The sequence below is a fragment of the Lagopus leucura genome, unplaced genomic scaffold (assembly GCF_019238085.1).
Source record: "Lagopus leucura isolate 7727_CA_CO unplaced genomic scaffold, USGS_WTPT01 Super-Scaffold_100002, whole genome shotgun sequence".
In the NCBI taxonomy this organism is placed as follows: Eukaryota; Metazoa; Chordata; class Aves; order Galliformes; family Phasianidae; genus Lagopus; species Lagopus leucura.
In genome coordinates, this window is record NW_024962263.1 from 7,004,039 (window position 1) to 7,031,475 (window position 27,437).

The 27,437-nt window shown below is 43.9% G+C and overlaps 3 protein-coding genes across 10 annotated transcripts in view; 1 reads left to right on the top strand and 2 right to left on the bottom strand.

Annotated features, from left to right (window-relative positions):
• Positions 1-3,328, bottom strand: part of NUP153 (nucleoporin 153) — a 46,648-nt gene extending 43,320 nt beyond the window's left edge. The window contains exon 1 of the mRNA XM_042868627.1: positions 3,209-3,328. Coding sequence (XP_042724561.1) covers positions 3,209-3,328 — 120 coding nt within the window. The remainder of the gene's footprint in view (positions 1-3,208) is intronic.
• A 1,633-nt stretch (positions 3,329-4,961) lies between these two features.
• LOC122179433 (tRNA selenocysteine 1-associated protein 1-like) lies at positions 4,962-18,404 on the bottom strand. 5 transcript variants are annotated; one of them, XM_042870299.1, is made up of 11 exons: positions 18,321-18,404; positions 17,095-17,274; positions 15,181-15,270; positions 14,114-14,190; positions 13,878-14,020; positions 13,221-13,352; positions 12,234-12,353; positions 9,975-10,170; positions 9,425-9,470; positions 8,466-8,634; positions 4,962-5,271 (listed from the first exon to the last, which is right to left on the bottom strand). In XM_042870299.1, the coding sequence occupies exons 4-10, from the start codon at positions 14,141-14,143 to the stop codon at positions 8,498-8,500; spliced, it is 804 nt and encodes a 267-aa protein (XP_042726233.1). In that variant the 5' UTR covers positions 14,144-14,190; positions 15,181-15,270; positions 17,095-17,274; positions 18,321-18,404; the 3' UTR covers positions 4,962-5,271; positions 8,466-8,497. The 5 variants fall into 5 exon arrangements, with proteins under 5 accessions (XP_042726233.1, XP_042726232.1, XP_042726234.1 ...); XM_042870298.1 differs by lacking the exon at positions 18,321-18,404 and adding an exon at positions 17,958-18,031; XM_042870300.1 differs by lacking the exon at positions 18,321-18,404 and adding an exon at positions 17,366-17,464.
• Positions 18,157-27,363, top strand: PAK1IP1 (PAK1 interacting protein 1). 4 transcript variants are annotated; one of them, XM_042870293.1, is made up of 10 exons: positions 18,157-18,255; positions 18,894-19,056; positions 20,801-20,921; positions 21,017-21,091; positions 21,861-21,913; positions 22,384-22,529; positions 22,616-22,713; positions 24,116-24,215; positions 25,977-26,103; positions 26,833-27,363. In XM_042870293.1, exons 1-10 carry the CDS (start codon positions 18,193-18,195, stop codon positions 26,991-26,993), a joined length of 1,107 nt encoding a protein of 368 aa, XP_042726227.1. In that variant the 5' UTR covers positions 18,157-18,192; the 3' UTR covers positions 26,994-27,363. The 4 variants fall into 4 exon arrangements, with proteins under 4 accessions (XP_042726227.1, XP_042726228.1, XP_042726229.1 ...); XM_042870294.1 differs by having other exon boundaries at positions 20,801-20,888; XM_042870295.1 differs by lacking the exon at positions 18,157-18,255 and adding an exon at positions 18,523-18,681 and having other exon boundaries at positions 18,801-19,056.
• Positions 27,364-27,437: the final 74 nt, after the last annotated feature.

The following is a 27,437-nucleotide window of genomic DNA, read 5'->3' on the forward strand; positions in this document are numbered from 1 at the left end:
TTTAATAACTTAATAATGTCAACAGTCATCCCATTTAACACACCCACCCTAGAAATTGCAGTCATCAGCCTACCTGAATGACCAGGACAACCCAGCATTTAAAGCACTTGCGGCCACGTCCGGAAGATGAAACCCACATGCCAGGCACAACAGCTCCCTTGTCCAACCATACTTAGCCCTCAGAGCACATTCATGACTTTAAGCCAAGTGTCCAAACTCTTTATGTGGAGCACAGAATGGAAGTCTCAGCACGAGGCAGCTGAGCGAACAGGTAGCATGCCAAGTGTGGCATTACCTAAAGTCAACACAATCAGCATGGAGCTGTCATCATTCAGCCATCAGGAAACCCAGTCGCTGGGAGGGACTTCTAAATTCTACCTCCAGGAATACAGAAGGGCCTTTTTGTCTCTGAGGATTGCCAACCTAGAATCCATCACAGTGGGCGACTGTCCCACCTTTACTTAGCAGTGCTGCTACTTTTCGCTTGTTTGTTTGATAACACAGCCACTGAGGGTGCCTTTTGTTGTAAGGCAGGATGGCAGTCCTGGAGGGAAAGCACCATGGCTTAAGTTCCTTCACTAGTGGGGCCATCAGCATCCGTATCTCCATCTCCCAGGACAGCACACAAACTGCAAGTCTCCAAATGTTCTTCTCCAGGCAGCGTCTGTTCACCTCTCCTATCATGGCTGGTTTTAAAAAGGCAAAGACTTAAAAACAAACAAGCAAATAAAAACATAATGAAGCATGGCTCTAATGATTAATCATCAAGCATACAGGCAGGAAATAACAGGCTTCGGACGCTTGCTGCAGGAACATCTAATGTAAAACAAGTAACAAGTTTTGAAACCATGGACCAGAGCCTGAACACCTCCATTCTTGGAGGGCAGCATTTTCTTATATATCCTCTTTCTGGCTCAGTGAATCATGCTTTCTTTTTCTGGATAGCAGCACAGCTTCAACCAAGAGAACTGAGGATAACACTCAGCTTGACGACTGGGATATCTGCCTGGAAAGTGGAAGATGTAGGTTGATGGCTCCAGGCAAAAAAGGAAACTGAAGCAGGGTCTACCACATTCTGAACAAATGCTTTAACTAATAGTTTTTAAAAAGCATCAGCGCGTCCTCTTGCAAATGCCTTCCAAAGCTGTCACTGTATTTTGTAGAAGAGCGACTGCAGCATATATTGGAGATGATCGGAGAATTCCCACCTGACAAAAATCCCCAGGAACTACAGTTAAAGAACAACATCCAGAAAGCAGGCGGCGATGAACTGGGCATCCCGCTAATCATCCCTCATACAAGGGGGAAACAAACATCAATTCCATTTCCCAGAAAATCAAAGCTGTCAGCTATGCTGCCCACAGTGCCCAGGCACCCTCAGAGCTTGATGGTATGAGACAGGGTTTTCAGGGCCACAATTTTGACCAAGAGCATCTCAACCAGGTTCACTCTCAGTGAATCTACTCAATGATAAAAGTTGGAGGGGAGAAGATCAGAATCAAAGGTGTAACTTCAAGATAAAATCGCACCAATTGCTCCCAGGTCCTCCTAAACTCAGCACTGAGACCAATAAATCTGGAAAGTGAATGTTATATTGAAAACAGGAACACATGTTCATTAATTTCAATTTCAACTCAGTTTTCAGTTAGCTACCTACCCAGAGCTCATTCTTTTATGTAACAGAAGTTTATACAATTCATACAGTTAAAAAGCCATTCACTATGATAAGCACACCTCTCAGTCTCCCATTTACTAACTGACTACATTTTTCCCCTCCGACAAGCTGCTGTTGTTCTGTTTACACACTGGCTCTGCAGTACCCACTACCAGGCAAAACCCACAAACACAGGATCAAAGAATCACAGAATCACAGAATGACCTGAATTGAAAAGGGCAGAATCACAGAATGGCCAGGGTTGGAAGGGACCTCAAGGATCATCAAGCTCCAACCCCCCTGCCATATGCAGGGCCACCAACCTCCTCATTTAATACCAAACCAGGCTGCCCAGGGCCCCATCCAACCTGCCCTTGAACACCTCCAGGGACGGGGCATCCACAACCTCTCTGGGCAGCTGTTCCAGCACCTCACCACTCTCTCTGTAAGAGAGAAAGAATTTCCCCCCTGCCGTCCAATCTAAATCTTCCCTCCTTCAACTTAAAACCATTTCCAGGACCACAATGCTCATCCAGTTTGAACCCCCTGCTGTGTGCAGGGTCACCAACCACCAGACCAGGCTGCCCAGAGTCACACCCAGCCTGGCCTTGAATGCCCCTAGGAATGGGGCATCCACAACCTCCTTGAGCAACCTGTTTCAGTGCGTCACCACCCTCTGTGCGAAAAACTTCCTCCTAATATCTAACCTAAACCTCCCCGGTCTCAGTTTAAAACTAATCTCCCTTGTCCTATCACCATCCAGCCTCGAAAACAGCCGTGAAACATCCATCCCCCAGCACACTGCGCTGCCTAAACAAACCTGCTGAGAAACGCTTCGAGATATCAGACAATAGCAGGGCTAGAAAGCCATCTCTGCTGATTACTTTAAACACAAGCGTGAGGCTTATCAGTTATCGACGCTGTATCAGCGCAGGAAATTCACGGCAACTTGAACGCTCGTTCACCAAGGGCTTTCAGCACTCTGTCAGCGCGGCGACGCTCCCCACGAAGTGCAGATAGCCTCACGTGGACAGCGTCGCTCAGTCAACGGAACGTGCGAGACTCAGCGCTCCCCCAAAGCTCCGGACGCGGCTCAGGCAGCAGCACACGCGGGACGCGCCCCGACTTCCGCGCCCGGCACGCAGCGCCGTCGCTCGCGTTCCTATTGGAACAGACGCGAGGTCCACCCGCACGGCCAACTCCAGGCGCGCGATGAAGGCGCCCCGGAGCCCCCAGTGCGGCGGGCACCGGCAGACTCCCCGCCCGCTCCGAGGGGCCCCGAGCTCCCGGCCTTTGTTACTCGCCCCCTCCTCGCCCCGTGCCGCACGCGGAGCGAGGAGCGTGCGGCTTGAGGCAGCCGAAGGCCGCTGCCCTCCCCGCGCCGTGCCGCCGGGCGGCGAGGCCTCTCCCGCAGCGCTCCGCTCTCCCGCCGGTCCCACCGCCGGCACCGAGGGGAACAAAAGGGGCCGCCCCGGGCCCGCCCCCGCCCGGCGCCTCGCACGTGGGGACCGAGAAAGGGCCGGCCCCGCACCGCCGTCCCCCGCCGCGCCTCACCTGCCTGCTCCTGCCGTACGGAGGCTTCGCGGCTCCCAGGTGGTACCGCCGGGTCCGGATCTTGCCGCCGCCGCCGCCGCCGGCTCCTCCTCCCGCTCCTCCGCCGCCGCCCGAGGCCATGGTGGGACGCGGCCCCTCGGCCGCCCGCCGCCCCGCCGGGCCGCTCCCTCGCTCCGCGCTGTCACCGCCCGTCCCCCGCCCTCCACGCGCCGCGCGGCCTGGAAGGAGCGGGGGCCCCGCGCGGCCTGCCCCTCCCCTCCTCTCCCCTCCGCCCCGCTCGGCAAAGCTCCGCTCCGCCGGCCTTCCTCCGCGCGCGCGCGCGCACCCCTTCTCCTCGGCCGTGCGCGCGCCCCCCCTCGCCCCGCTGCCGCGCGCCCTTTGCCCGCTCCCGCCTCGCGCGCTCGGCGCCGGCCGGCCCCGTCCTGCCCGCCCGCTCGCTCGCGGCCGAGCCGCTGCGCCCCGCCCCCACCCCCCTTCGGGCTCCGGCTTCGGCTCCGACCAACCACACTGCGCCTCTCGTCAACCGGACGCGCCGTCGCGTCATCCGGCCGCGACGGACCGGCGTGCACCGCGCCGCGGGGTGGGCGGGGCTGCGCGGGAAACCCCGGCGCGAGCGCGGGGCGCGTGGGCTGGTGGCGAGCGGAGCGGGAAGGGCGATCAAAGCGGGCGGGGCACGGCCTCACTGGGCGGGCGGGGAGAAGGACGGAGTGCAGCGCGGCCTGCGCTTCCTCGAAAGGAAATACGCCTTTCTGTTGTGAATTGGAAACACGTAAAATAATTGTCCTTTTGTAGCGTGGTACTGAAAGGGTACAGCTGTGGCTCTGTGGTACGTTTAGCGCAGTGATTTGTGTGGGGGTGAGCAGAGCAGGGAGGCGCAGCACCTTCACTGCACAGAATTCAGCACGAATGTGCATCCTCAGGTACAGAATGTGCTAAAAATAGTGTAGGAGGTGGCAATCACAGAATGCTTTCAGGTGGAGAGGACCCAGAAGGTGACCGAGGCCATCGCATCATCTCAGTGGCACAGATGCCCGCATCCCTCTCACCTGTGTCTGCCCAAAGTCCACACCTGAGGGAAATGCTGATCAGTGAGCAAAGGAACTGCCACAGGAGTCTCAGTCAGGAGTTTTGCACTAAATCTCTGCTGCTTGTTTCAGCCTTGGTTTTTTTTTTTTTTTTTTTAACCCCCCCCTCTGTTTTTTTCCCAGCTGTCTTCCAGAACTTGCTAGCTTTCTTTTCCTCAGTCCTGCCTCCACTGCCGTACAAGTGACTTCTGAACCCTCCTCCCCCCCAAGCAGAATTACTTGCCAGGTAGTTCATACCACACTCTGCACTTTCAGAGCTTTCTTCTCCCACCTGCTGTCAGTACACCTTCATTTGCAGCAGGATGGTTTGCATCAACACCGTCCTTCCACAACATGAAAAACCCTCATCTTTAGTCTAGAACATGATTATCATACTAAATTCTAACTTAACAGAAGGGTTTCACAATGCATTTCCAATCTGGGAGGAGCAAGATTCACAAAGAGAGATAAACTGCCTTTTGAAAACACACTGAGCAGAGAAAATGCTGACTTCTGGAATGGCATCTCCTTGGGGATCTGACTAAAATCACATCTGCATTGGCTATCTAATAGCTAGGCAGAGGTAGAATACAATTCCCTTTTTCTCATGCACACTAATTACATTAAGGTAACCATATTATGGTAACATGATTTTCTTTTCAAGCTCAGCATCAAAGGCAGCTACGCTGTTTTCTCCGTAAATTCAAATGCTGCTTTATTTATTTTGCTTCCATTTTTCTTATTTAGAACAATTTCTAAACAGTGACAGGCCTTTAATGACACTCATGACTCAGAAATGTTTGCAAATGTAGTCAGTGTCCATTAACATGTGTCACTTAGGTTAATTGTTGCTAAAAGTGAGCCAAAACAAAAAGGCAAATATATATGCATCCAGCAGTATGATAATGATCATCACCATTTGATCAATCTTCCCTGTGAGTTATATCTGCACGTTACTTTGAGGTAGCGCTAGAAAGAAGCGGTTGGTCCAGAGCATCCCTGCAAAAAGAAACATTCATGGCTTAAGTACCATTTACTCTTCATGCATTCTTTTAAGAACTCTTTAACCTTTCTTGACAGTTGCTTTTTCCTTGCTCACTGACCACGAGATTAGTAGTAGCCCCTCAAACCTTCCTGATCACAGAAGAGATAGGAAATGAAACACTACTATTCTTGAACAATCTAGCAGGTTCTGTGTAAAGGTACCCTCTATTGCAGCTGTACCCAAATGAAAGAGTTTATGAAATTACTCATTACTGGGTATTCTTGTAGAAAACTTAAAACAAAAGTAAACACCAGTTCAGCTGGGTGAAACAAAACAGAACTAGAAGCAAGCTATAGTGGGGTTGAAGTAGTATGTATATATTTTTAAATTAACAAGTCTGAAGCAAATCAAGCTCCCATTGCCATCCCATCTTTGCAGATCTGATAAACTGACAGCAGACACCCACATGATGTGTTCAGCTAAAAAGGCTGGCAGTTGTCAAACAGCTGTGAGTTTACTTAGTAAAAAGACTCAGAGAAGCACTCTAGCAGTTTTGGTGCAATTCCATCTTCCTGTACTGGCCATCCACTAGTAACAGCACAGGAAGAAACCTGCCATCCTCTGTGCTCTGATGGCAAAGAATTGTACTGCACACACTATCCTAATCCCATGTACACACTCCTAGCGGGAAAGAGGAATACACCAGTAAGTCTCAGGAGACAGAAAAAGAGGTCAGAAAACTGTTGTAGAACTGTTGCACGCCAGCTGCAACCAACACCCTTTTCCTCACCTCATTTCTGTTAGTGTTGACTGCAAGAGAATATGCTTCCAACATTTCTCAGATCTGGAGAACTAATGGCCCAAGCAATTCTCATTCACTGAGCTACAAGAAAATAGTACTTTCACTACCTAGGCACTTCATAGTCCAGAACAGAAGGAGCATGTATCTGACAACAGTCATAGAGCATTAAGACTGCACAAAATGGGGCGGCCACAGACTTGTTTTTCTGAGGTTGGCATACTTTGGTCATACACCATCACTGTATCAGACTAAGTGAAATCACATACCTACACGGGCCCCTCATTACACAATTCACATATTATAGACCAACTTTGCTAATACAAAAAAAATTAGCACAGGTACTTCACAGTATTTGATATGGCAACAGATATCCCTAATATCACATTTTTGGTGGATAACAACAAATATTTCCATAACGTAATGAAGGCAACCTAAACACAGGGTTCAGTGATGCTATGCAAACTTTGTCAAAGCAGTTATTATGCAGGCACAGACCTGGAAGCAGTCTTGCTGCTAATCAGGATGCTAGATATAAAGTCCTTTGCTTAGCTGACCAATTTGTACTTTTAAGCTCAAGCACCACAGCTATGTACAACTGAAGTGGCAAACCTTGTAAGCTTTTGAAGCTTTAACACCACCATCCAAACTCAAGAAGCCTATGCTTATCATCTCGAGTTTCTCCCCTGCTTAGTCCCCTGAAACAATTCCATATATGCACACAAGCAAGTTATTTCCCTCTAAATTCTCTCTGCTTCATCCTTCACCTCTACCTAACATCATGTTCTTGTTACTAAATCCCCTCACACTAATGCTCCAAAGGCTCACCTCACACAGGGGAATGGCACAACAAATCCCTGTACTGAGCTCCAGTGTGTCTCTGCTTTGGGGAGAGCTAGCTGCAGCCGCTCAAAGTGATGCCATTACCCCTGCCTTCCTACACATATGCCTGCACTAAAAGCAGGAAGAACGCATTTCTAGTAGTCCAAAGGCCTCTTCTATTTCAGAACGACCTGGCTTCATGGCAACATTATGACAATATTACCACCACAACTTAAACAGTGAAGAAAACAGAGGGAATTTCTGGTCATCAGCTCATTCAGGAATAGCACATAGCTTATAACCACTACTTTCATTACCTGCATCAAGCCATAACCTACACCACGCCATAAAAAAAAGGCCAAAGAACTTAATTCTTGCCTGCCATCACAACAGTTAGATCTCCCCTACAACACACACAGTAGTATCAAACCACCTCACCTGGCTTTAGCAGCTTCCACAGCTATTGTTACAGCAATTTCTGCTCTCTTTTTTCCTAGAATATTCTACTGTCTCTAACCTGACCTATTTATCATTACATACATTAAGTAACAAGTAATCCAATACACAGAGGGTTAACTAAACCCTATGTCTGGAAAATAATTTATAGCTTTCATATGAGAGTAGTTTAGAACCACATTGCTAGCTTAAAACTAATTTTCCTGCCTTCCTTTCTTTGAATAGTCATCACTTCATCTGTAACCTCATAACTATAAAAACATTTAAATCACCAGGAATATCACAGAAATTGTCAACGACAGGGAGGAAATTGGAGAGTTGTTACTAGGATATTTGTGTTTTTGGTTGCTTTTTGTTGTTCCCAATGTGTTATTCCCTCCTTTGAGCCAGCAAGTTATCTCCAATAATTTTCAGGTTGAAAAGTGCATTGTATACATGTGTATACAACATGCATACTGTAAATGTATGAAGTGTGAGCTGAGAAGTATAACACTTAAAAAGGTAAGCAAGAGCTGAATGCTGAGGCTGAAATTGACAGCAGGGATCATCCTTAGTCCATGGAACTTTGGCAGCTATGGCAGCTGAAGTCTGAACTTCTGTATGCTTAAAGTACCATATTTATAAACCAATTTTAACTGACGCAGATTAACAACAGTGCCAGATGTCTGCAGGAGGAAGGGAGCACAAGAAATTTCATAGCAAAACCTAGGAACATTTCCCACCCTGTACTTTTGAACTAAACAAGTAGTCTACAAAGTGAGTGCTAGATTTTGCTAGTGTCCTAACACCCATACAAAAATAAAGATGAATGAGATGCCCTTACTACCCCCAATTAAATTCTGTAAGCCAGAAGAGAATGTCCTACACACATGTAAGAGTGAAGTCCCTTGCTGGCAGGTTTGCAGAAACAAAATTTTATTTACACAGGCAAGTCTATCTTTAGACCTCAATTAACTCTTTACATTTCTAGAATATTTACATGATTTCATGATGCTCCAAGAATAGAGTGATGAACAACAACAAAAAAAAAAGATTACAGAAACTGTCAAAAGCATAGCAAAAAAAAATCCAACCTATCGTTGTGCTTTAAAACTTATGATCTAGAATAATGTAGAAGTGTAGTTTTAGCACCTTGGTCATAACGGCCATGCTATATAAGACACTTAAATAGCAGAGGGGATTTCAGAAGTGACCGTATCCAGAGGTTGCCAGTGACAATTCATAAGCGAATCATAGAGTTCTTCACTTGTCTCCATAAATTGTCTGTTCATTTCATCAACATCCAAATACAACTGTGGATCTGAAAATAAAAGCCCAGTAAGTAAAGCATCAGCACTGAGGTATGCACACCAAAGTCTCAAGAGATACACCTAGTACAACATTTTTGCTAACCAAAGTAAATAGATTTAGTAATAATTTTAATAAGGCGTTTATTCCCCTAAAACTTTAAACAAACCTGACAACTCCAATTTTCTTCTGGGGATTTGTGTATTAGAAGGCTAGGACTCTATTTGTCATTCAAGATAAAATCAGGTTTAGAAATAATCAACGACAAAACCTTCACAAAAATCATGTATTCATTTCTGCTATACTAGGTACTCCATGTAATAAAGCTTTGAACACAAGAGCAAGATGCCTCCGTACGAGGAACTGCCTGCAAGCTTCCCAAGACCAAGAATTACATTTTGTACCAAATCTGGAAGTGCAAGCTGAACCCCCCCCCTTTAGAACCTGCAATGTAAAGCTTTTACCTCACGGTATGGAAAACAAAGCTCATGCTTATGAATGAGTTTCCTCATGTAGAATCTGCTCAGTGGATCAATACAAGGAAAATAAATCCCACATCAGAACTTTTCAAAACAGACTGAAGGCACAATTACAGGAACCCTACTGTAGATGCCTCATTTCATTTCATATAGCATATGTCATATTAGCTTTAAAACCCCTAAGTGATCTCAGATGAACCACAGAGGGCTGACTCTTGTATCAGCTCCATTTCCAAGATCCTCTTCCAGTTCATCCAGCCTTGTATTGTTTAAGGGCACAAGTATGGCTAAAGACAGAAGACACAATGACAGAATCATCATTACCTTCAGTAAGCAGGTCATCACTGATTTCAGCCATAGCCGAAGATTCCTGCAAGACAGAATGTAATCATTTTACAAAGCTTTATAAATTCAAAATAATGCTGTTACCCTGAGACATCCTCTCTTTCCACAGACATACAAAATGCCATTTACCCTTGCAGTTACTTTTAAATGAAAGCAAGCATTAGAGTAGAGGTTGGAAGGGACTTCTGCAGGTCATAACTGACTAACTGACCAAGATAAGCTCATTTACAACAGCTATCTGCTCTGAGCAAAGCATACTGGGGAAGAAAGAACAGGAGAAGCATACATAGTTGTGCTGTCAAAACTGTTATTTGTTATACATAAACAAATAACGTATCAACCACTAATTCTGTGCAGAAACTATAAGCACTATAAGCACAGATACCTCTGAAGGCAGTCTGCTGTTCTAATCTCCATGCTAAGCAGAAAGCATAGTTTCAGTTTCAGAACATATTTGCTCCAATTCACACAATTTGTACAGCTATCCATAAAGTTTCCTTATTTAAGACAAGTGCGTAATGTGTTTTACCTCAAACACAGCTGGGGCCATAACAGCATCTCCTAAAGAGCAGTCCCCAATAGCTTGCATGCTATCATAGGCAGCATAGGAGTTGTAGTTATACTCAGCATATGCATCATAATTCCACTGTGAGTAGTAGTTCTGATAATCCTGGTAATAATCATTGTAGTTGTACGACTGGTACCGCTGGAATTCTGCTTTCAGTCTGAAACACGAAAAGTTGAGAGTTTGAGAACCACAAACTGTAAACCCAGTTTTCCAGTTACACAACGTGCCAGCTTACACATTTCAAAGCTTAAAAGGAAGCTTTCCTAAACAGCTGCATTAAGTGACAGCTTAAGGCACGGCACAAGATCTTGTATTTAAACAGAAGCAGATGTCCTCACCTTTGCCAATATCAAAAGCAATTGCTTTGCATTAAATCCAGAGCTTTGACACTATTATCATACAGAGTATTCTTAGTGTTGGCATAAGCAAGCTGCTCATAAGCCTTTGTGCTCTGCAAAGATTAATTTAAGACCAGAGACATTTATCAAGCACAGCTGCTTTAAAGATGCAGTCTTAACCCTTTCATATTTTGTTTGGTTAATTACAAGATATTTCTTCCAGAAAGATGTGAATGAAGTCACATTATCCATTGCAGAGAAGCATCTTACACTGCCTGCTAGTTTGCCTCTACCTGCACAGTTTATTTTATCAAGCATTCAATAGTGGCCAAGAACAGCTGTCAGGTGAAGCCAGTCTTGCTTAACACCATACTTCTAATTGTTCAGCAAGACAACCAAATCAGTGGGGAAACTATGAAATACACTTTTTTTTTTTTAAATGAAAAAGGGGCCATGTGATTAATTTTCATTACTCCCCCTTGCCTGAGATTTTCTCTGGGGCAGCCTCACACAAGTGGCGAGAATCAAGACAAGGGTTATCTTAACTAAAACTAATGCACACTGCATAAAGGACATTCAGATAACCATGCTACATACTGCAGAAAATCCTTTTTAGACATGTTTTCACTAATTCTATACAGGCAGACCTCCTCTTAAAGTGGGGAAGCAGAAAAATCAGTCATATACATTTTTGTGTGCGCTGAATAGAAACTGAAGGAGTTCAGAAACAATCACCAAAATGAGTAAAAATTCATGTCAAACTGTTTAATTTGACAACTGGGTATTTTGATGCCAAGACAGATACTGAGCCCTTCAGAAACATACTAATGATGTAAATTTTAATACCTACGTTGTATTTGTTTCATCACTGTAAAGTACATAGGTCTTAATATAGATATCCTATTGTCCTGCTCCTGTAGGGAGCAATTATCTTGAGACTTCTGCTTCCAACTGCATTCCTCCTTACGAGTACTGTTAACATCCTTCTGGACAGCAGAAGCAGGGAAACATGTTTGTGTGACCTGTTTTGTTTCTAAAATAATTATGGTCACAGCAATTTTAGATAGTGCTCTCTCAGGCAACAGCATTTCCATTCTAAAGCAAAAAGAGGCAACATGTGCAGAATTATGCCAGGTAAACAGAAACAAAAGTAACATTTCTTTCTGTTGAACAGAATACACAAGCTAACCTCACATACATACTGAAATTGTTCATATGAAGGGTTTTTTCCCAGTATCCTGGATCAAAATTTATCATATTTAGTATTAATTCTTTTAAATGTTCGGAATTGAATTGCCTTAAGTAACTGACAGACCTGAGATGAAAAGAGTGAAATCCCTCTCAGAAAGTGCTACACTCCCCACTGCCTAAGCTACTGGAAAGCAGAGAACAGTACTTTGAAAACAGTTCTAGCAAAACTCCCCTTGACTTTCTCCCTATATTCCTACGTTTTCTCCCCACTTAAGAATTCCTTTCCCCACCAGCCTACTGTAAAACCAGGGATGTGCTTCTTTCCTCTAACTAGAGAGAAAGGTCTAAGAACAAAAGCTCCCTGTCCCTTCTACTTTATTCAAGCCCAAACCTGAAAAATATTTACAAATGCATTCAGCTTTGCTAAGAAATGAAATAAAGCTGGCTGCAAGAGCAGATAAGCCCAAGCTACACTGTGTGGTTAGACTGCAGTTGGATTCCCCCAGCAATCCTGAAACAGGCTGATAAATCCAGGGAGTCAAAACAATCTCTCTGCATTTTTGATTTTGTAGACTGCATCCTACAGCCAGTGTTACAGCTGTTACAGCAAGGGCCACAGACTTTACAAAGGCAGAGCTACGAGAATCTGATTATTTAGAATAACTGTATCAATGCACAACTCATTGGTTACCTTTTAGAAATTCCTATGCTCAGCCGGATTCGTTTTCCCCCCAGACCTGGTGCATTCTGGCAGTCTTGCAGTGCCCTCATCTGATCACCTTGCTCACCAAATCTGACATAGGCATACCCTCTACAATTTTCAAAAGGGAGAAAACAAATTCTAGTATGCATAACAGTTACAAGACTAATGAATTCAGTTTGTCTTCTACAAAAACAGAAGGTAGCAGCTACTATCGCTTCTATTACTTAAGCAACCTCTCTGGCATACGCACATGCACGGAAGAGGCTTTCACCAAATCAAAAACTTGGGCCAGAAGTAAAAAGCCTGCTCTTTGCTAGCAACTTGCTGAGAGCCAGCAGAATAATACATTTTAACTGCTATCTGCATAAGTAATCAGATTCTATATTTCTGCATAGACAGAGTTCATTTATCAGTTATTAACACACTCCTTCTACTGTAGAACACTAGTATTCTTTTTAACTGCCTTCTCTTAAGCTTCTTGAATTAGTCTGTTACAGGCAGCACCGCCTGAACATAAACTCCTGCATTCCTGCTTGAATGACTGCATGGCCAACAGTTTCAGCTAGGCTTTAGTTACTATCAGTGAAATTGCATTCAATCTCCCAAACCCCTCAGATTTGCCAGGCCTCGTGCTTTTCTCCCACACAAAGAATGGGAATTCTGACCTCAGTATTGCAAATGACAGATACAAAGCGGCACCGATTTCAGTGCACAGCTCTCCCTTCTCCCAGCATCTGATTATTTTTTTTTTTAATGTAAATCTACATAACTAAATCAAAGGTTTTCAAAGTTAACTAACTGCTTAAACCAGCGTTTCAGAAACTCAAGGACCTGTGCTGCTAAGAAAAGCAGTGCTTAAAACTAATCTCATTCCTCTTGCTTCAGAAAAAAAGCAGGGAAGTTCTGCCACGAGTTCTTACATATCACTACAGAAGCAGGCACAACCAACTGCATTACAAATTTACACTGAATTACCTGGAATATCCCAGCAGGTCCGTTGCTATTTTGCAGTCAAGACATGAGGGATACCTCTTTAGGAAATAGTCATAGAGCTGGAAATCATCCACTTCTGGAGTAAGCTCCCCAACAAATATTGAATAATCCGGTCTTTAAGAAGATAAAGAACAGTTTTAAAACTTTCAGACCAAAATAGTGATTCCAGTATTAAAACAATTATTATATTACAGCTTGTTAGAACCAGACAAATTAGTCTAGAGTACTTCAGTGCAAAAGACACTGAAATGTACAGAACTGCAATGCCATCACACCAGCATACAGTTCTCTGGTACTGTAGGTCTAACTCTACTGCTTTAGCAACAAGGATCCATTTTCTTTCAGAAATTTGTTTCAAAAATCAACATATTTACTTGGTTATATATAATATATATATCAGGGGGATGGAACTAGCTGATCTTAAAGGTCCCTTCCAACCCAAAGCATTCTATGATTGCCTAAACAAGAGGCACAGAAATACCCTGACAAATTAGCTCATACTTCAGTCATGGCTGTGACTGTTTTGCCACCACTTGCCAGTGACCACAGAGTTTTTCAAGTGAGTGATGACATTCAGTGGTCACCATCAACCTCAGCAGATAAAGAGAGCCAGAGCTTTTCATGTTCCAAGGGCTTTACCTGACTGTACTGCTGGTAGTAGTAGTAGCACTAACAAACTCTATTCTTCCTGGTTTTATTTTGTTCTTTTTCTTCCGCTTCTTCTGCGGTGTTCTCCACCAGCTGTAGGCCTGGAGACATTCGCGCTTTTTCCCAAGTAAATCCTGTTGGGATAAAAAACACCTCTATAGTATTTAGCCTCATTTACATTCCTCCCTCCCACTCCCCATCACCACAGGTGATTTCCCCATATTCACCTTGCCCTTGAAAGAAGCCTGGGGTCCCATTTCTCCCTCCGCCTCCCATGAGGGAAAGCAGCCTCTGGGGAAAACGCCTGGCAAAAATAACAGAGCCAAAGGATTGTATGAACAGCCACATTCCCCTGACTTGTCAAGCTGGCTAATGGATTGACAGCTTCCTCTTGGAATTCGGAAGAAAGCAGTTAGTCCTTCGATGCTGGTCAATCCTAAATGTTAAGTAGCTCCAGGACTGGACTGTGCTCCACCTGAGCTCTAAGACTCTCAAAAAAAATAAAAAGCCTTCAGTGGCACAGCGAGCCAAAAAAATTTATATATCAAACTATCATTCTTGCTCAGAAAGGGATCTCAGCTGTCCCTACTTCTCCTCTCCTAGGAGGTCTTCTTTGCTTCTATGAGATGCCTCTCCTCACTAGCTAGCAGTGGGCTACTCTCCCAGGCCAGGAACAACAACAGGAGGCCCATTAATGGAATGTAAGAAGAAAGAAGACCACAAACCAACTTGGCTGAGGGAAAGCGCTAAACCCAGATGCAAGGCCAGGAAGAAAGAGGCATAAAAAGCACCTCAAAAAAAAAAAACAAAAAAAAACAAACTGCAAACCCCAAAAGCCACAGTTTAAAAAATGTGGGGTAACAAAAAAAAAAAAAAAAAAAAGCCATATTAACAGGTTGCCTCCCTCATTCAATCTTCTGAAGAACGATTTCCAAAAACAAGAATGGTATTTTTCAGTATCATTTTTAACTTTACTTACGCAGCGTTTAACGTTCTTCCTCTAGAACACCTCTACATAACTTACATAGAGAGTGTTATTTGCAAGATCCTTCAGAAGAACTCATGCTCAAATAATCCAAACTGCAAAGTTTAATGCCATGCTCCCAACCTGTTTCGGTTGTTACAATTAAGCATACACAGGACAACCACCAGTTACCAGAGGAAATCATGGGACTAGAAGAATACCCCACTCAGAGTGAGCTAGCTATTTCAGCTTTACATTCACCGGGGATTCTGAATGTTCTGGAACCCATTTAGATGCTACAAACCTGAATTTCTCACCAAATGATCTTACCTGGCTCGTCATGGTTGAAAAAAAAAATCTGTCTTCTGCCTTCTTTCAAGGGACGCAGATGCAACAGTTCAGTTTATTGCAATCCTTCAGCTGAAAGAAAGTGTGAGGGAGGACCAAGAATCTTAATTCTGAAATCAATTAATTTCAAAGATGTTCACTCTAACAGTTTTAACATTATTAATTCACAGCTAGGGAATGTAAGTTCTGACTTGTCATTGCTAAAGCAATGGAAATAAAAATGATGTATGACTAAGGGCATTACAATTAGAAGTTGTAGCAGGTCACAGATTTTTCCTGCTGTCCAAAGCACTACAACATTTTATAAACAGCTTTTTAGTTACCTACAGTTTACTCCTGTCTAGAAAACATACCAGATCATAATTTACAAGCTCTAAAATAATTAAAAACAACGCAACAAAACGCAAGCTGTTTTCTACAATATCTCAAGGCTTGCTTTACCCCATTCTCCACCCCCTTTTGAGCCAAATAAGGATTTGTAACTTCCTATTGCACAGAGTTACACAGCTGAAAAGGAGCAGTGATACCTCCTAAGCACTGATGAATAAGAGAGTAAATAAAGAAAGAATAGTAAAGGTAAAATTGATCCAACTGTTCCTTCTCCAAATCTTTTCTTAGTTATATCTTGTCTTTTGTCTCTTCTCAGACTTCCCTACAAATGAATTAGCAACAAAGAGGGACCTTTTCCTACTATTAAAATCCTGGATACCCTTAAGAAGCATACAGCTATTTCCAATTGATAACCTTTCCTGTCCCCCAGAAAACATTTTCATTTACAGAATACAAGGGCTGCTCTAAAAGTAATGCCCCCTATGTTATTATGTTGACCCACGATGCCAGAGGTGGATGTTGTTGTGTGGCAGTAAAGGCTGAACCTTCCCACCAATAGCCCATTCCACGTTGTTGCCATGGGACAGACAGCAGCAGAGGGGCAGCCTGACAAAATGGCACCTGACATGGAAGTGTGGATGAAGCAAAGGGATGGAATTTAATTCCTCCATGGAGAAAAAACAGCACCCACTGACATTCATCAACAGTTGCTGAACATTTAAGGAAACCAAAAGGTAGATGTGAGCACAGTAAATGATGTATTTCAACAGTAGCAACAGTGGGTCACCTCTGCTGGTACAGACTTGCAGGCTCTTGTTCATGGCTACCAAAAGCACACAGCTAATGTTGGTGACTATGTTGAAAAACAGTGCTATTAGGCTTTTTCTATCTGTTGTAGCTTTCGTGGAAATAAATGGGAGGCATCACTATCAGAGCAACCTATGGATTGTGTGCAAGGGGATAATACATTTCCAATTCACCACTACTTTTTGTCTTTATATCCAAGGTAACTCTTCTAAGCAAACGCTTGATTGCTGGAATTTAACTCCCATTTCCACATAACGAGTTATGTAACACTCTACAAACTGATTGGTTGGAGTCACGTTCACATAATTACAAAGTATTTGTAATGCCTTAGAGGTGTGGCCATGGAGGTGAACAGTTCAGCACGGTGCTTCTGAAAATGGGTTACGCTATCCTGACACAGGACAGGCATGGTGTCACACAAAGTAGCTATGTGCACTTCATCTCCATAGCCATTTCACACCTAATTAAGTACACACAAGTCCTTAAATACAGGGACACACCAGTAAGGTCAGCGTATAACCTGCCACTAAACATAACTGTGCTGAGGGATGATCATCAGCATGTTTTTTCCAATTAAGGAGGTTGTATTAATAAGAATAGCCTTTAGTTCCTTAATTTAAGTTTCTTAACTTCAGTTCCTTAACTTAAACCTTACTTTTATTAAAAAGCTCAAACGCTCAATGCCTTCAATATTGGAATACTCATCTTTGTATTCCCCAGTGCATAATGCTTTATTTTATTTATTTTCAGAAAACTTACCACTCTTCACTCGTGCAGATTTACCAGGAGATGCCAAACACTACAACACAACTTTACACCAAAAAAAAAAGTATGAGAGGGCAAACGATGCAATAGCTCTGTGACCACAGTTACTGCAGACTCATGCACAACTGCTCTCGTACTCTTCTCCCATCCGCTCTTCAGTGGTGCCTCTTTTCACTGCAAGTCAAAAACACATTTAAAAACCAATTGAGAGAGCACGCGTGTGACGTGGCATGTACACCTTCAAGCCCAGCTACGCTCACGGCACCTTTATCCCTTCGGTGGGGCAGGTATAACCTCCGGAACTCAAGCAGTTCCTTCTCTTGCTTACATAGGCTCGCCACCGGGCTTTTCGCGCCCACGCCTTGGCTGCACATTAGCTGTTAATACGCCGCACCGCCGTCTCGGCAGCGCTGGGCCGGGCCGGGCCGCCCCTCCCGGCCTACCATAGAGAGGGACACGGGTGGGTTGTTCGCCGCCGTGCCGCCCCGCGGGCGACAACAGCGCCCCGCCCGGCCAAAGTCCTCCTCCGCAGCAGCCTGGCGCCGGGGCCGCGCTGCCCGTTTCCTGCTGCGCCCCACGGCAATAAAAAGCGCCAAAAAATAGCCACATCACGAGGAAGCCAAGAGTGGGGAGGAAGCGGAGGGGGGCAGGGCGGCCACGGCTGTACCGCTCGGTTCCCCCTGCCGCCACGGGGGTGACGCGGCCTAACGGCCGCGGCCTCCACGCCCCGCAGGCCCTGTAGGGGCGGCCCCGATACGCCGAGCTACGGGAGGCGCCGCTTCTCCCTGCTTGGCGTCGCTCGACCGCTCGCCTCCCGCCTCCCGAGCCCGGCCCTCCCGCCCCCGGCCCGCACTAACGCCTCTCGCCGTCCGCGCCGCCATCGGGAGCCGCGCGCCCCGCGCTTCCGCCCCGCGAGGACCCCTGAGCCGGGCTGCCCGGCGAGGACCCCTGAGCTGGGCTGCCCCGCAGCGCGCCTGACTCCGCGGCGCTGCGCCTTCCCCCGCCGCCCCTCAAAGCGCCGCCGCCCCCCGGCAGGCACCGCCGAGGACGGGCCGAGAGCCGGCGACGGGGCGCAGCGGGGCGACCACGCCGATGGAGCTGGTGGCCGGCTGCTACGAGCAGGTCCTCTTCGGCTTCGCTGCGCGGCCCGGACAGGTAACGCGGCACAAGGAAGGAAGGGGAGGCGAAGCACGCGCGGAGGCCCAGCGGCCGCCACCCACCTGAGGCAGCCCTGCTGCTCCTCGTCGTCGCTGCCGCTGTCGCTCGGGCCGTGGCCGCGGGGCTGCCTCGGGGTGGGCTTTTAAAGCTCGGCGGGGGCGGGGCGGCCGCCCGAAAGCACGGGCTCGGCCCACGGCGCGTGGGAGCGGCGGGTCCTTCGCGGCTCGTTGCCCTGCTGCCTTCCTGTCGGCCTCGTCGCACCGGGAGCCGCCACGTGATCCCCGAGGACCGGTGCCAGGCGGGAGGCGTGCGGGTGTCAGCGGGGGAGAACGGGCAGTCGGGCCGCCAAAGTCCTCTGCTGATAACTGCGTGCGGGTCCTGCGTGCGCACAGCCGCGTCTGAAAGTGGAGCTGATTATAACAGGTGGTCTGGGCGCTGAGATCGCCCTGTCTGGTCTTGTAACAGCACGTTAACTCGATGCTGCTCCATCATCCTTGTAGCTAAGTGTGATTTCTTTGCGTTTTACACGTCGGCTTTTTCAGATTTTGTGAACTCTGATCTTGGTCACTTCTTGGCTGATGAAGCCGTGAGGATCTTCTCTTCAGACAGACCCCTTCGTTTTGTTTCCTTCACAGCCCTGGACGGTTACCCCCGATTTTACCCACCATGCCCACACTGCTTCTCTGTCGGCCGTAGCAGTGAACAGCAAGTATGTGGTCACGGGGAGCAGGGATGAGTCGATCCAGATCTATGACATGAGGAAGAAGGTGGAGCATGGGGCACTGCTGCAGCACAATGGTAAGCATCAGGGATAGAAACTCAGAGCTCAGTTTCTGAATATTTGTTCGTTACCAGAAGAAGAAAATTCAGATTGTTCTGCTGTAGTCTTTAATAGTGGTGGTGTTTCAGCCACCGTGGTCTGATGATACAAACAAGGCAAGCTTTTGAGCGTGAAAATCCAAAAATTGTTTTAGGTGTCAGACCACAAATACATCTGCTGCTTCCAAATGTTTTCAGTTTTACCCATTTCAGAATTTATGGCCCAGAAATGACGTTAAGAATGATTTTTGTTCTACCAGGACAGTTTCTCCAGACCATGCCTGCTCCTAACAGCCATCTTTCTCCGTGTACTTGTTCCATCATCCACCCAAAAGAGATGGTTTGTATGTAAGGACAGGCTACTGCTGCCAGGAAGATTGCCTTGTACCTTAAAATCATAGAATCACAAGGTTGGAAAGGACCTACAAGATCATGTAGTACAACCGTCCTCCCATCACCACCGCTACCACAAGCACTAAACCGTATCTCGTAGCTCCTCATCCACACACCTCTTGAACACTGCCAAGGACAGCGACTCCACCACCTCCCTGGGCCGCAATTCCAGTGCCTGACCACTCTGAGAGAAAAAGTTTTTCCTTATGTCTAACATAAACCTCCTCTGGTATAACTTGTGGCCATTTCCTCGGGTTCTGTTTGTTGCCCGGGAGAAGAGGCCTCGTCACATCCTCCTTATCACCTTGCCTGATTTGTGTGCTTCCTAAATCACAGTTGTCAAAAAGACAAAGTTGATATTAGTCCATATAAATGTGTTCAGGTCACCTGGGACTCAATCCCAGTTGTCCTTTTTCTCCTGATAGTCTAGAAGTATAATGGAGCTAAATTCACCGTGGTACCTGTGTTCAACTTATGTACAGTAAACAGGGTGCTTCTGTTACAGTTGAAGCTGGCTGGGAGCTCAGCACCACACAGCCATTTGCTCACCATCCCCACCAGTGGAATGGAGGAGAGAAAAAAGGAAAAAAAGAACCCAAAAACTATTTGCTAAGACAGAGAAAAAGGAAATAGTGATGATGATAATTATGTTTGTACAGAACAAGTGATGCACAGTGCAGTTGCTCACCACTAGTTCCCAGCCAGTCCCTGAGTAGCAGCTGCACCCCCCAGCCAATTTCCCCCAGTTTTATAGTTTGTTCACATGATGACATATGGTGTGGGATATCCCTTTGGCCAGTTTAGGTCAGCTGTCCTGGTTCTGTCCACTCCTAGTTCCTTGTCCCCCCCAGCCCATCACTTGCAGGGCAGTATGAGAAGCTGATAAACTGAAATGTCCTTGTCTCTGTGCAGCACTGCTCAGCAACAACTGAAACGTCTGTGTTATCAGTGTTGCTTTTCTCCTAGAGCCAGAACACAGCATCATATCGGGCTCTATAATGAAAATGAACTCTGTCCCACCTGAAACCAGGACAGTGGTAAATTCAGCTGTGTGCCAAGAGCAAGGCTTTGATGTAAGAACACTGCATATCACTGGTAGAACCTGTGTGTCACCTGCACCATGCTGGCCAAGTACTGCTATGGCAGAGAGCAGATCAGACATTTCAGACATGTAGGACTGTAGAGGAACTAATAGAGCACATCAACAAATGTAACAGGAATGTCTGTAGCTAGTTTCAATGCTAGAAGCACCTCTGTTAGCTAATATGTTCTCTGTGTGGTAACTGTTAGTACGTACAAGATTGTTGATAGCTCTGGCTTGAATTTCTAGGCACAATAACTTGTCTGGAGTTCTATGGTACTGCACATCTACTGAGTGGGGCTGAGGATGGACTAATTTGTATCTGGAACACAAAGAGATGGGAATGCCTGAAATCCATTAAGGCGCATAAGTGAGTTTCTTAAATCTGCATATTCAGATGAGTTTTCATAATTATTTTCCTTGTAAATAATATGTGTGGCTAACACTTTGTTTTGTTTTTATCAGAGGGCATGTGACATCTCTTTCTATTCATCCATCTGGGAAATTAGCTTTGTCAGTAGGAACAGATAAAACATTAAGGTGAGTCCAAACTAATGAAGAAGGGCTCCGAATTATAGTTCAGTAATTTAGTAAATTCTGCTATAAGCAACAATTCCTTGTTGTGACTAGACTGTGTGAGACTGATGAAGCATATCTTCACATGAAATCATTTGTTTGTCTTTTAAAGTTCTAAGTACAAGTAATATTATCAAGTCTTTTTAAAATAGTCTTTTCTATTTCTAGCTTCATCCCTGGAGGCATTCAAGGCCAGGCTGGATGTGGCTCTGGGCAGCCTGGTCTGGTGGTTGGTGACCCTGCACATAGCAAGGGGTTGGAACTCGATGAGCACTGTGGTCCTTTTCAGCCCAGGCCATTCTATGATTCTATGATTCTTCTTGCTGAATTCTAACTCTTTTTAGTCATTTGTAGATGTGTGCATTTGCATTCTGGAATAAAAATTAAAGCCGTCGAGTTTTATTCCGTGTTAGAAAAGTAAATTTACACTTGGAGTGTATATGAGTTGCTACAGATATGTACAAGTATTTTAAGCATGCTGTGTTATCAAGACAAATTGGTATTTGGCTACCTTTTGTGCTCTGCATTGCAAACTGATTTAGAAAAATAAATATCACAGATTCAGCCTTGCAGTGTACAAGCAATACATTTAAGTCATCAATTTCTCCTGCATTAAGGAAAGCACTGAAAGATAGAGAGATGCTTAAAAGCTTCCTTCAGATGTGAGCTGACAGGGCTTCGGTTTCACTGTGCCGTTTAACCAGAATGCACATTATCTGTTGTTGTCTTTCAGAACTTGGAATCTTGTAGAAGGACGATCAGCCTTTATCAAAAACCTGAAGCAAAGTGAGTTTATCAGTCTAAATCCATTAATAAGTGGAATTAGACAGTTGGGGTTTTTTTGTTTTCTTTTTCTAGAAGGAAAGGCAGACTCTGTTAAATCAACAAGTCAGTTAATTGTGAGCTATTTTCACAATGTATTTTACACATGCTGGAAAGTACGTGTCCTTGAATTGTAGTCATTTACCAAAAGGAAAACACAGTGACAGTAAAAATCCTTTTTTCCTCCCCTGAAGTTTGATATCAGGACATTTAAACAAGTATGTTTTTTTTTCCTTCCTTTATTCACTTCTGTCAATCAGAAATGAACATTTAAGAGCATACATTGACTAGATTATTTTTCCTCTGAATTTTTCTCTGCTTCACCTAGAACATAGGAGGTAGCCACTAGAAGGATGTTTACTTTTAGTGTCTCATGTGTTACAGAATACAAAAAAACTGTGTATATGTATCTAAGAATGTTCCTCTGTCTACAGATGCCCACATAATTAAGTGGTCCCCTGATGGAGAGAAATATGTGACTGTGATAACAAATAAAGTGGATATCTACAAACTCGATACAGCTTCAATCACTGGCACTATCACAATAGAGAAAAGAATTTCTTCCATTAGATTTATTACAGTAAGTACAAAAGAAAAGCTGGGAAGCTAACTGCTTTGAAACATATGAATTTAATCACACTTGCATTTCTTTTTTCCCATTTCAAGGATTCTGTCCTTGCCATAGCTGGAGATGATGAAATTATCAGGTTCTACAGCTGTGACTCTCAAAAATGTCTGTGTGAATTTAAAGCTCATGAAAACAGGTATTTTATATTTGTGTACTACTTCAATATTTATGGCAGTGCTGAGTACTCAGTATACAAAGTTGCAGCGTTCACACATTTTACTACTGTTCTTGTATTTGTGTAGAAAGTAAATTTACTCAATGTGCTAAATTCCAAGTTTGGAACAGACTTGTTTGCTTTTGGCATGAGCAGAAGTACTGTGCTATCCTTGCATGCTACAAAAACAGCTGGGTTTAGAATTAGGAATATTACAGTTCTAACCTTAGCAATTTAAGTACTGTGTAAAATATTAAGGTCTTAAGTTCCAGATCAGTACAGATCATGTCTAAATATATGTCTTAAATATAAGACCTACATTTACTGGTGTGCCTGTGTGTTAATACTTTTTTTCACAAGGAAGGTCTTCCTCTCTTTTCCCTCCTCAAAGCTTTCTTGTGTCTGAACTGATACATCTCTACAAGTTGTAATACCAAAAACCTTCATGGGGCCACTGAGTTCTGTAGTTCTTCTCAGCCAATGAGATGAAAATTGCTCAACAGGGTTTCCACTGCCAAACTGGATTGTACTGGACAGGCACATTTGAAAGGAGACATCTTGTGATGTCTGACTCTCGTAGTTGGGTCTGTCCTCATGACAGCTGCACCATTGGCAGTTGTGAATTACCCAGCAGGTTGGTGGGGAGCTGCTCAAGGGTGGCTGGTTCCTCTGAATGTCTGGTCACCCTGGTGACTTTGCAGTGGAAAGCTGCTAAGTGGGGAGATCAAACCACAAAAGGTTCTACCAAATTAGTGGATTTGATATCAAATGCATGCCATATATATGTAACATTTTTATATATGGATATGAAACGTGCTTACATATATATGTGTACAGTTTTTCTCAGTGTATTTCATGTATTTCTGAAAGTGGGCACTGGTATTTGGCAAGAAGGCAAGGCTGTCTAAAGAATGTTCAGCCTTTACAGTTTCTAATTGTTTAGGATACTTACATAAAACATACCAGTTGTATTCATTCCAGACAGTAGGATATTCTCTGTTGTTGCACACATTTATTTATGTATGTGTGAGATGTCGTGTATTTATTTATGTATTTTTCCCAGTTCTGATTTTAATTATTTTAATTAATCAAAACAGGAAAACTTTAACTACTGTGCCCCTGATGCAGACAATAGTGTGTACTTAAAGGTACTGACACGTTCTGAACTGAATCCTATCTGCCTAGCAAGGACATGTATTCCTACTGTAAATGGCAGCACTCAAAATGGGTCATCTTTCCAAGTTACTGCCTGTCCTTTGTGGGTTTTTTTACTGTTCAAACTGACTCCTGTACTGTTGCCTGTGCAGCTCTAATTGCTGTCAGCTTACTGTTCTGAGGGATCTGCCGTGTTACGCAGTAACCAAGTATAACATTTTTTTCACAGAATAAAAGATATCTATAGTTTTGAAAGGGAAGGACAACATGTTATTGTTACTGCATCCAGTGATGGTTACATTAAAGTGTGGAATCTGGATCTTAATAAGGTGGGTCTGTTGAACTGCTCAACTTATGGAAAAGCATCAATCAGAATTGTGGAGTGTTTTGTTGTAATAATCAATTTTACAGCACTGGTGGAATTTTATTTGTAATCTGCATGTCTTGATCCTTCTCCCCATTACATTCAGTGCACATATATATGTGCATAGCTTATGCACCTGTATATTTTGACATCTTTTCTTTTAACAAGCTATAAAATCAGATTATGAAGCTCTCTTTTATACATGAAATCATGCTTCTCTTCAAATATAGCTGGCAAAATTTACCACTGTCCAAACAGTTAGGTATGTTACAATGACTGCAGTGAAGTTGTGTAGTGCTGTTGGCTGTTGCTAACCATTTAAAGGTGCAAAAAACTGTTGTGCAGAAAAACTCAGATCACAGAATCATAGAATTGCTCAGGTCGGAAAAGACCTTAAATCACCAAGTCCATTACTATTCTGTGTACATTTATTTCATGTATTTTCCAACAATTTAACAAGGAATTGTGCCTTATCTTTCAAGTTCCCCTTCTTTACTGTTTTGTTCTGGGACTTGCCTTGTAAAATCAGAATTAGATTTTTTATTTAGTGCCCAATAATAAGGGCTCTACTGTATTCTGCTATAAATATCTTAACATTGAAATAAATCTCACTTTGTATTTCTATTCTGAATTCATACATTTTTAATTTCAGCCCTCGTGACGGTTTTTATATTCTTTTAAGCACAGTAGTGAGAATCCTTTTTTCCCCTTTGTCTGAAATCCCAGGTCTGCTTTTGCATGATTGAAATAGCGATCGAGGAACTCTTTAACTTCCTCTGTAACGTTGTCTTTACTTTAACCAAGTGTGTGATTTATTTTCTTTCTTCTTACTGCACAAATCTTTGTAAACCCCTGCATAACTGTGTGGCTTGCTCTGCCCTGCTCTGAGAGGCACAATACATCTACTAGAAGTAGTTTCTAGAGGATCAGTGCTGCTGTTTTGCACGTGTGTTTGTGACACATTACCCTTGATACCTGCAGTAGGATTTTGCTCAACAGTTGCAGAGCTGCACATACAGATGCAGTTAAGCAATTTGAAGCACACCACGTAAGGATTATTTTCAATCAGCAGCCATGTTTTTGTGAGGGACAAAAAGAACCTGGTGCAGTAACTTAATTCAAAGTATTTTAACTCTACTGAAAACGCCTTGTAATCTGGATAAACTTCTGAAAACATTCACTTTTTTTTGTGGGCCTGTGACTCGTCTGCTCATTCATCGTGTCGGACCACCTCTGCATGGTAAAGCATGCTGATGTCACTTAGCAAGATGTGCACTGGCAGCTCTTGGGAGTTTTTTTTATAAAAAGCACCACTGAGAAGTGGTAGCAGAAACAGGGCTGTAACTGTGCCCATTAACCTGCGTGCAGCCTCTGCTTCTTAACATTGTTAGGCACCCTACCATTTTTAGGAGCAGGTTTTTCACTCAGAGGGTGGTGAAGCACTGGAACAGGTTGCCCAAGGAGGCTGTGGATGCCCCATCCCTGGAGGCATTCAAGGCCAGGCTGGATGTGGCTCTGGGCAGCCTGGTCTGGTGATTGGTGACCCTGCACACAGCAGAGGGTTGGAACTGTATGATCATTGTGGTGCTTTTCAACCCAGGCCATTCTGTGATTCTGTGATTCTCCAGAAAAGAAGTGGGAACTGGGCCATACAATTCTTCCTCAGTTTAGATAATTTAGTACATTTTTAAATAGAAGTGATGTTTAATTAATTTTCCATATTCAGATTAAAAACGTGCCATCTTTATTATGTGAAGTCAGCACCAAAGCTAGGCTGACATGCCTTGCAGTGTGGCTTGACCAAGCTTCAGAAATGAAAGAAAATTGTGAAAAAACTGCAACATCAACTCAAGGTAATAAAATTATCTGTATTTTCAGTTGTTAACGTGACTGTGAAATGTAAGATAGTGAATGGGACGTTTTTACTGTATGCTTTTGTAGTTTAAGGAACTGGGGATGTGGCAAGTTGCATAGATATCTACATCTACTTAATAGTCTCAGGCCTGCACTTAATAAAGCCACAACTGTGGAAACTATTTGTGAGCAGACACACACAGGAACTGAATGATGATTTGGAATTGAGGGAAATGGTTCTTCTGTTTGTGGAAACTTAATTTGTGATACATTGCATTGTAATGAGAGGACATCTTTTCACTTCTATGATACGAAAGCTTTGTTTCTCTTTAGTGGAATAACTCTGAACTCTGAAGCTTTCAGGACAGATAACAAAGGAATGAACAGTCTGATAGAACGGAACGTTCCTGTACTGCTATGAACTTAGAGCTGATGCCAGTGCAGTTGGGCAAAGTCTGGCCCAGGGGTTGGTTGGTTGGTTGGTTGGTTGGTGGCAGGAGTTGCTGATTTTTTTTGCTGCTGTTGTTTTCCTGTATACTGAGTTACTTCCATGTTTGATCTTTAGGGATTTTCTTAACAAAAAGTAGCATAGGTGACACACACTGCTGTAAATCAGTTATGGCTTAAATTCCTCCTTTTTTAATGGGAGATACAAATAAGCCTCTGTAATGTTTTAGACTACAGACTGGAAATAAATGTCAGAGTGAATAATTTCTTGCTTTTTTCAGCAAATGAAGATGAGAAGCCATCAGCAGACAAGAAGAAGAAAGTCTGTGGGACGAATAAAAGTGGTAAACTGACAAAACAACACAGACAAATTGCTCCAGCTAAGCGAAAATTGGAAGCTCCACTGCAAAAGAAGAAAAAGAAGCCGAATAGCTCAGAATGAAGGCGAATGCTTTTTCTCCTGAATAAGAAGTAAATGCTGGTGTTGCTGTAGTTTTTACAAGGATGTTTTAAAACTTCTTGACGGGACAAACACCTCTGAACTGATATGGTTTTCAAGAGTCATTATTTTTTACCCAGATGAATTGGCTGATCATTCTGAGAAATAGTAAAAGGGATGGCAACTTTACCTGAGAGAATGAGGCTGAAATAAACTCACAGTACGTAATGCTTATATTTTTATATTTACAGCAGCATACACTTTTTAACAGATTCTGAAATAGGCAGCTAAAATGATAAAAACAGCTACATCTGTCTCAGTTAAATTTTTGTCTCAGCTAAATACCTATTAAAGTTATACTCTTTACTCATAAGTCATTCTTACATTGAAAATTCTCTGTTCAGACCACTGAAATTATAATCTGCCTTTGTTTCTCATGACTTCTAC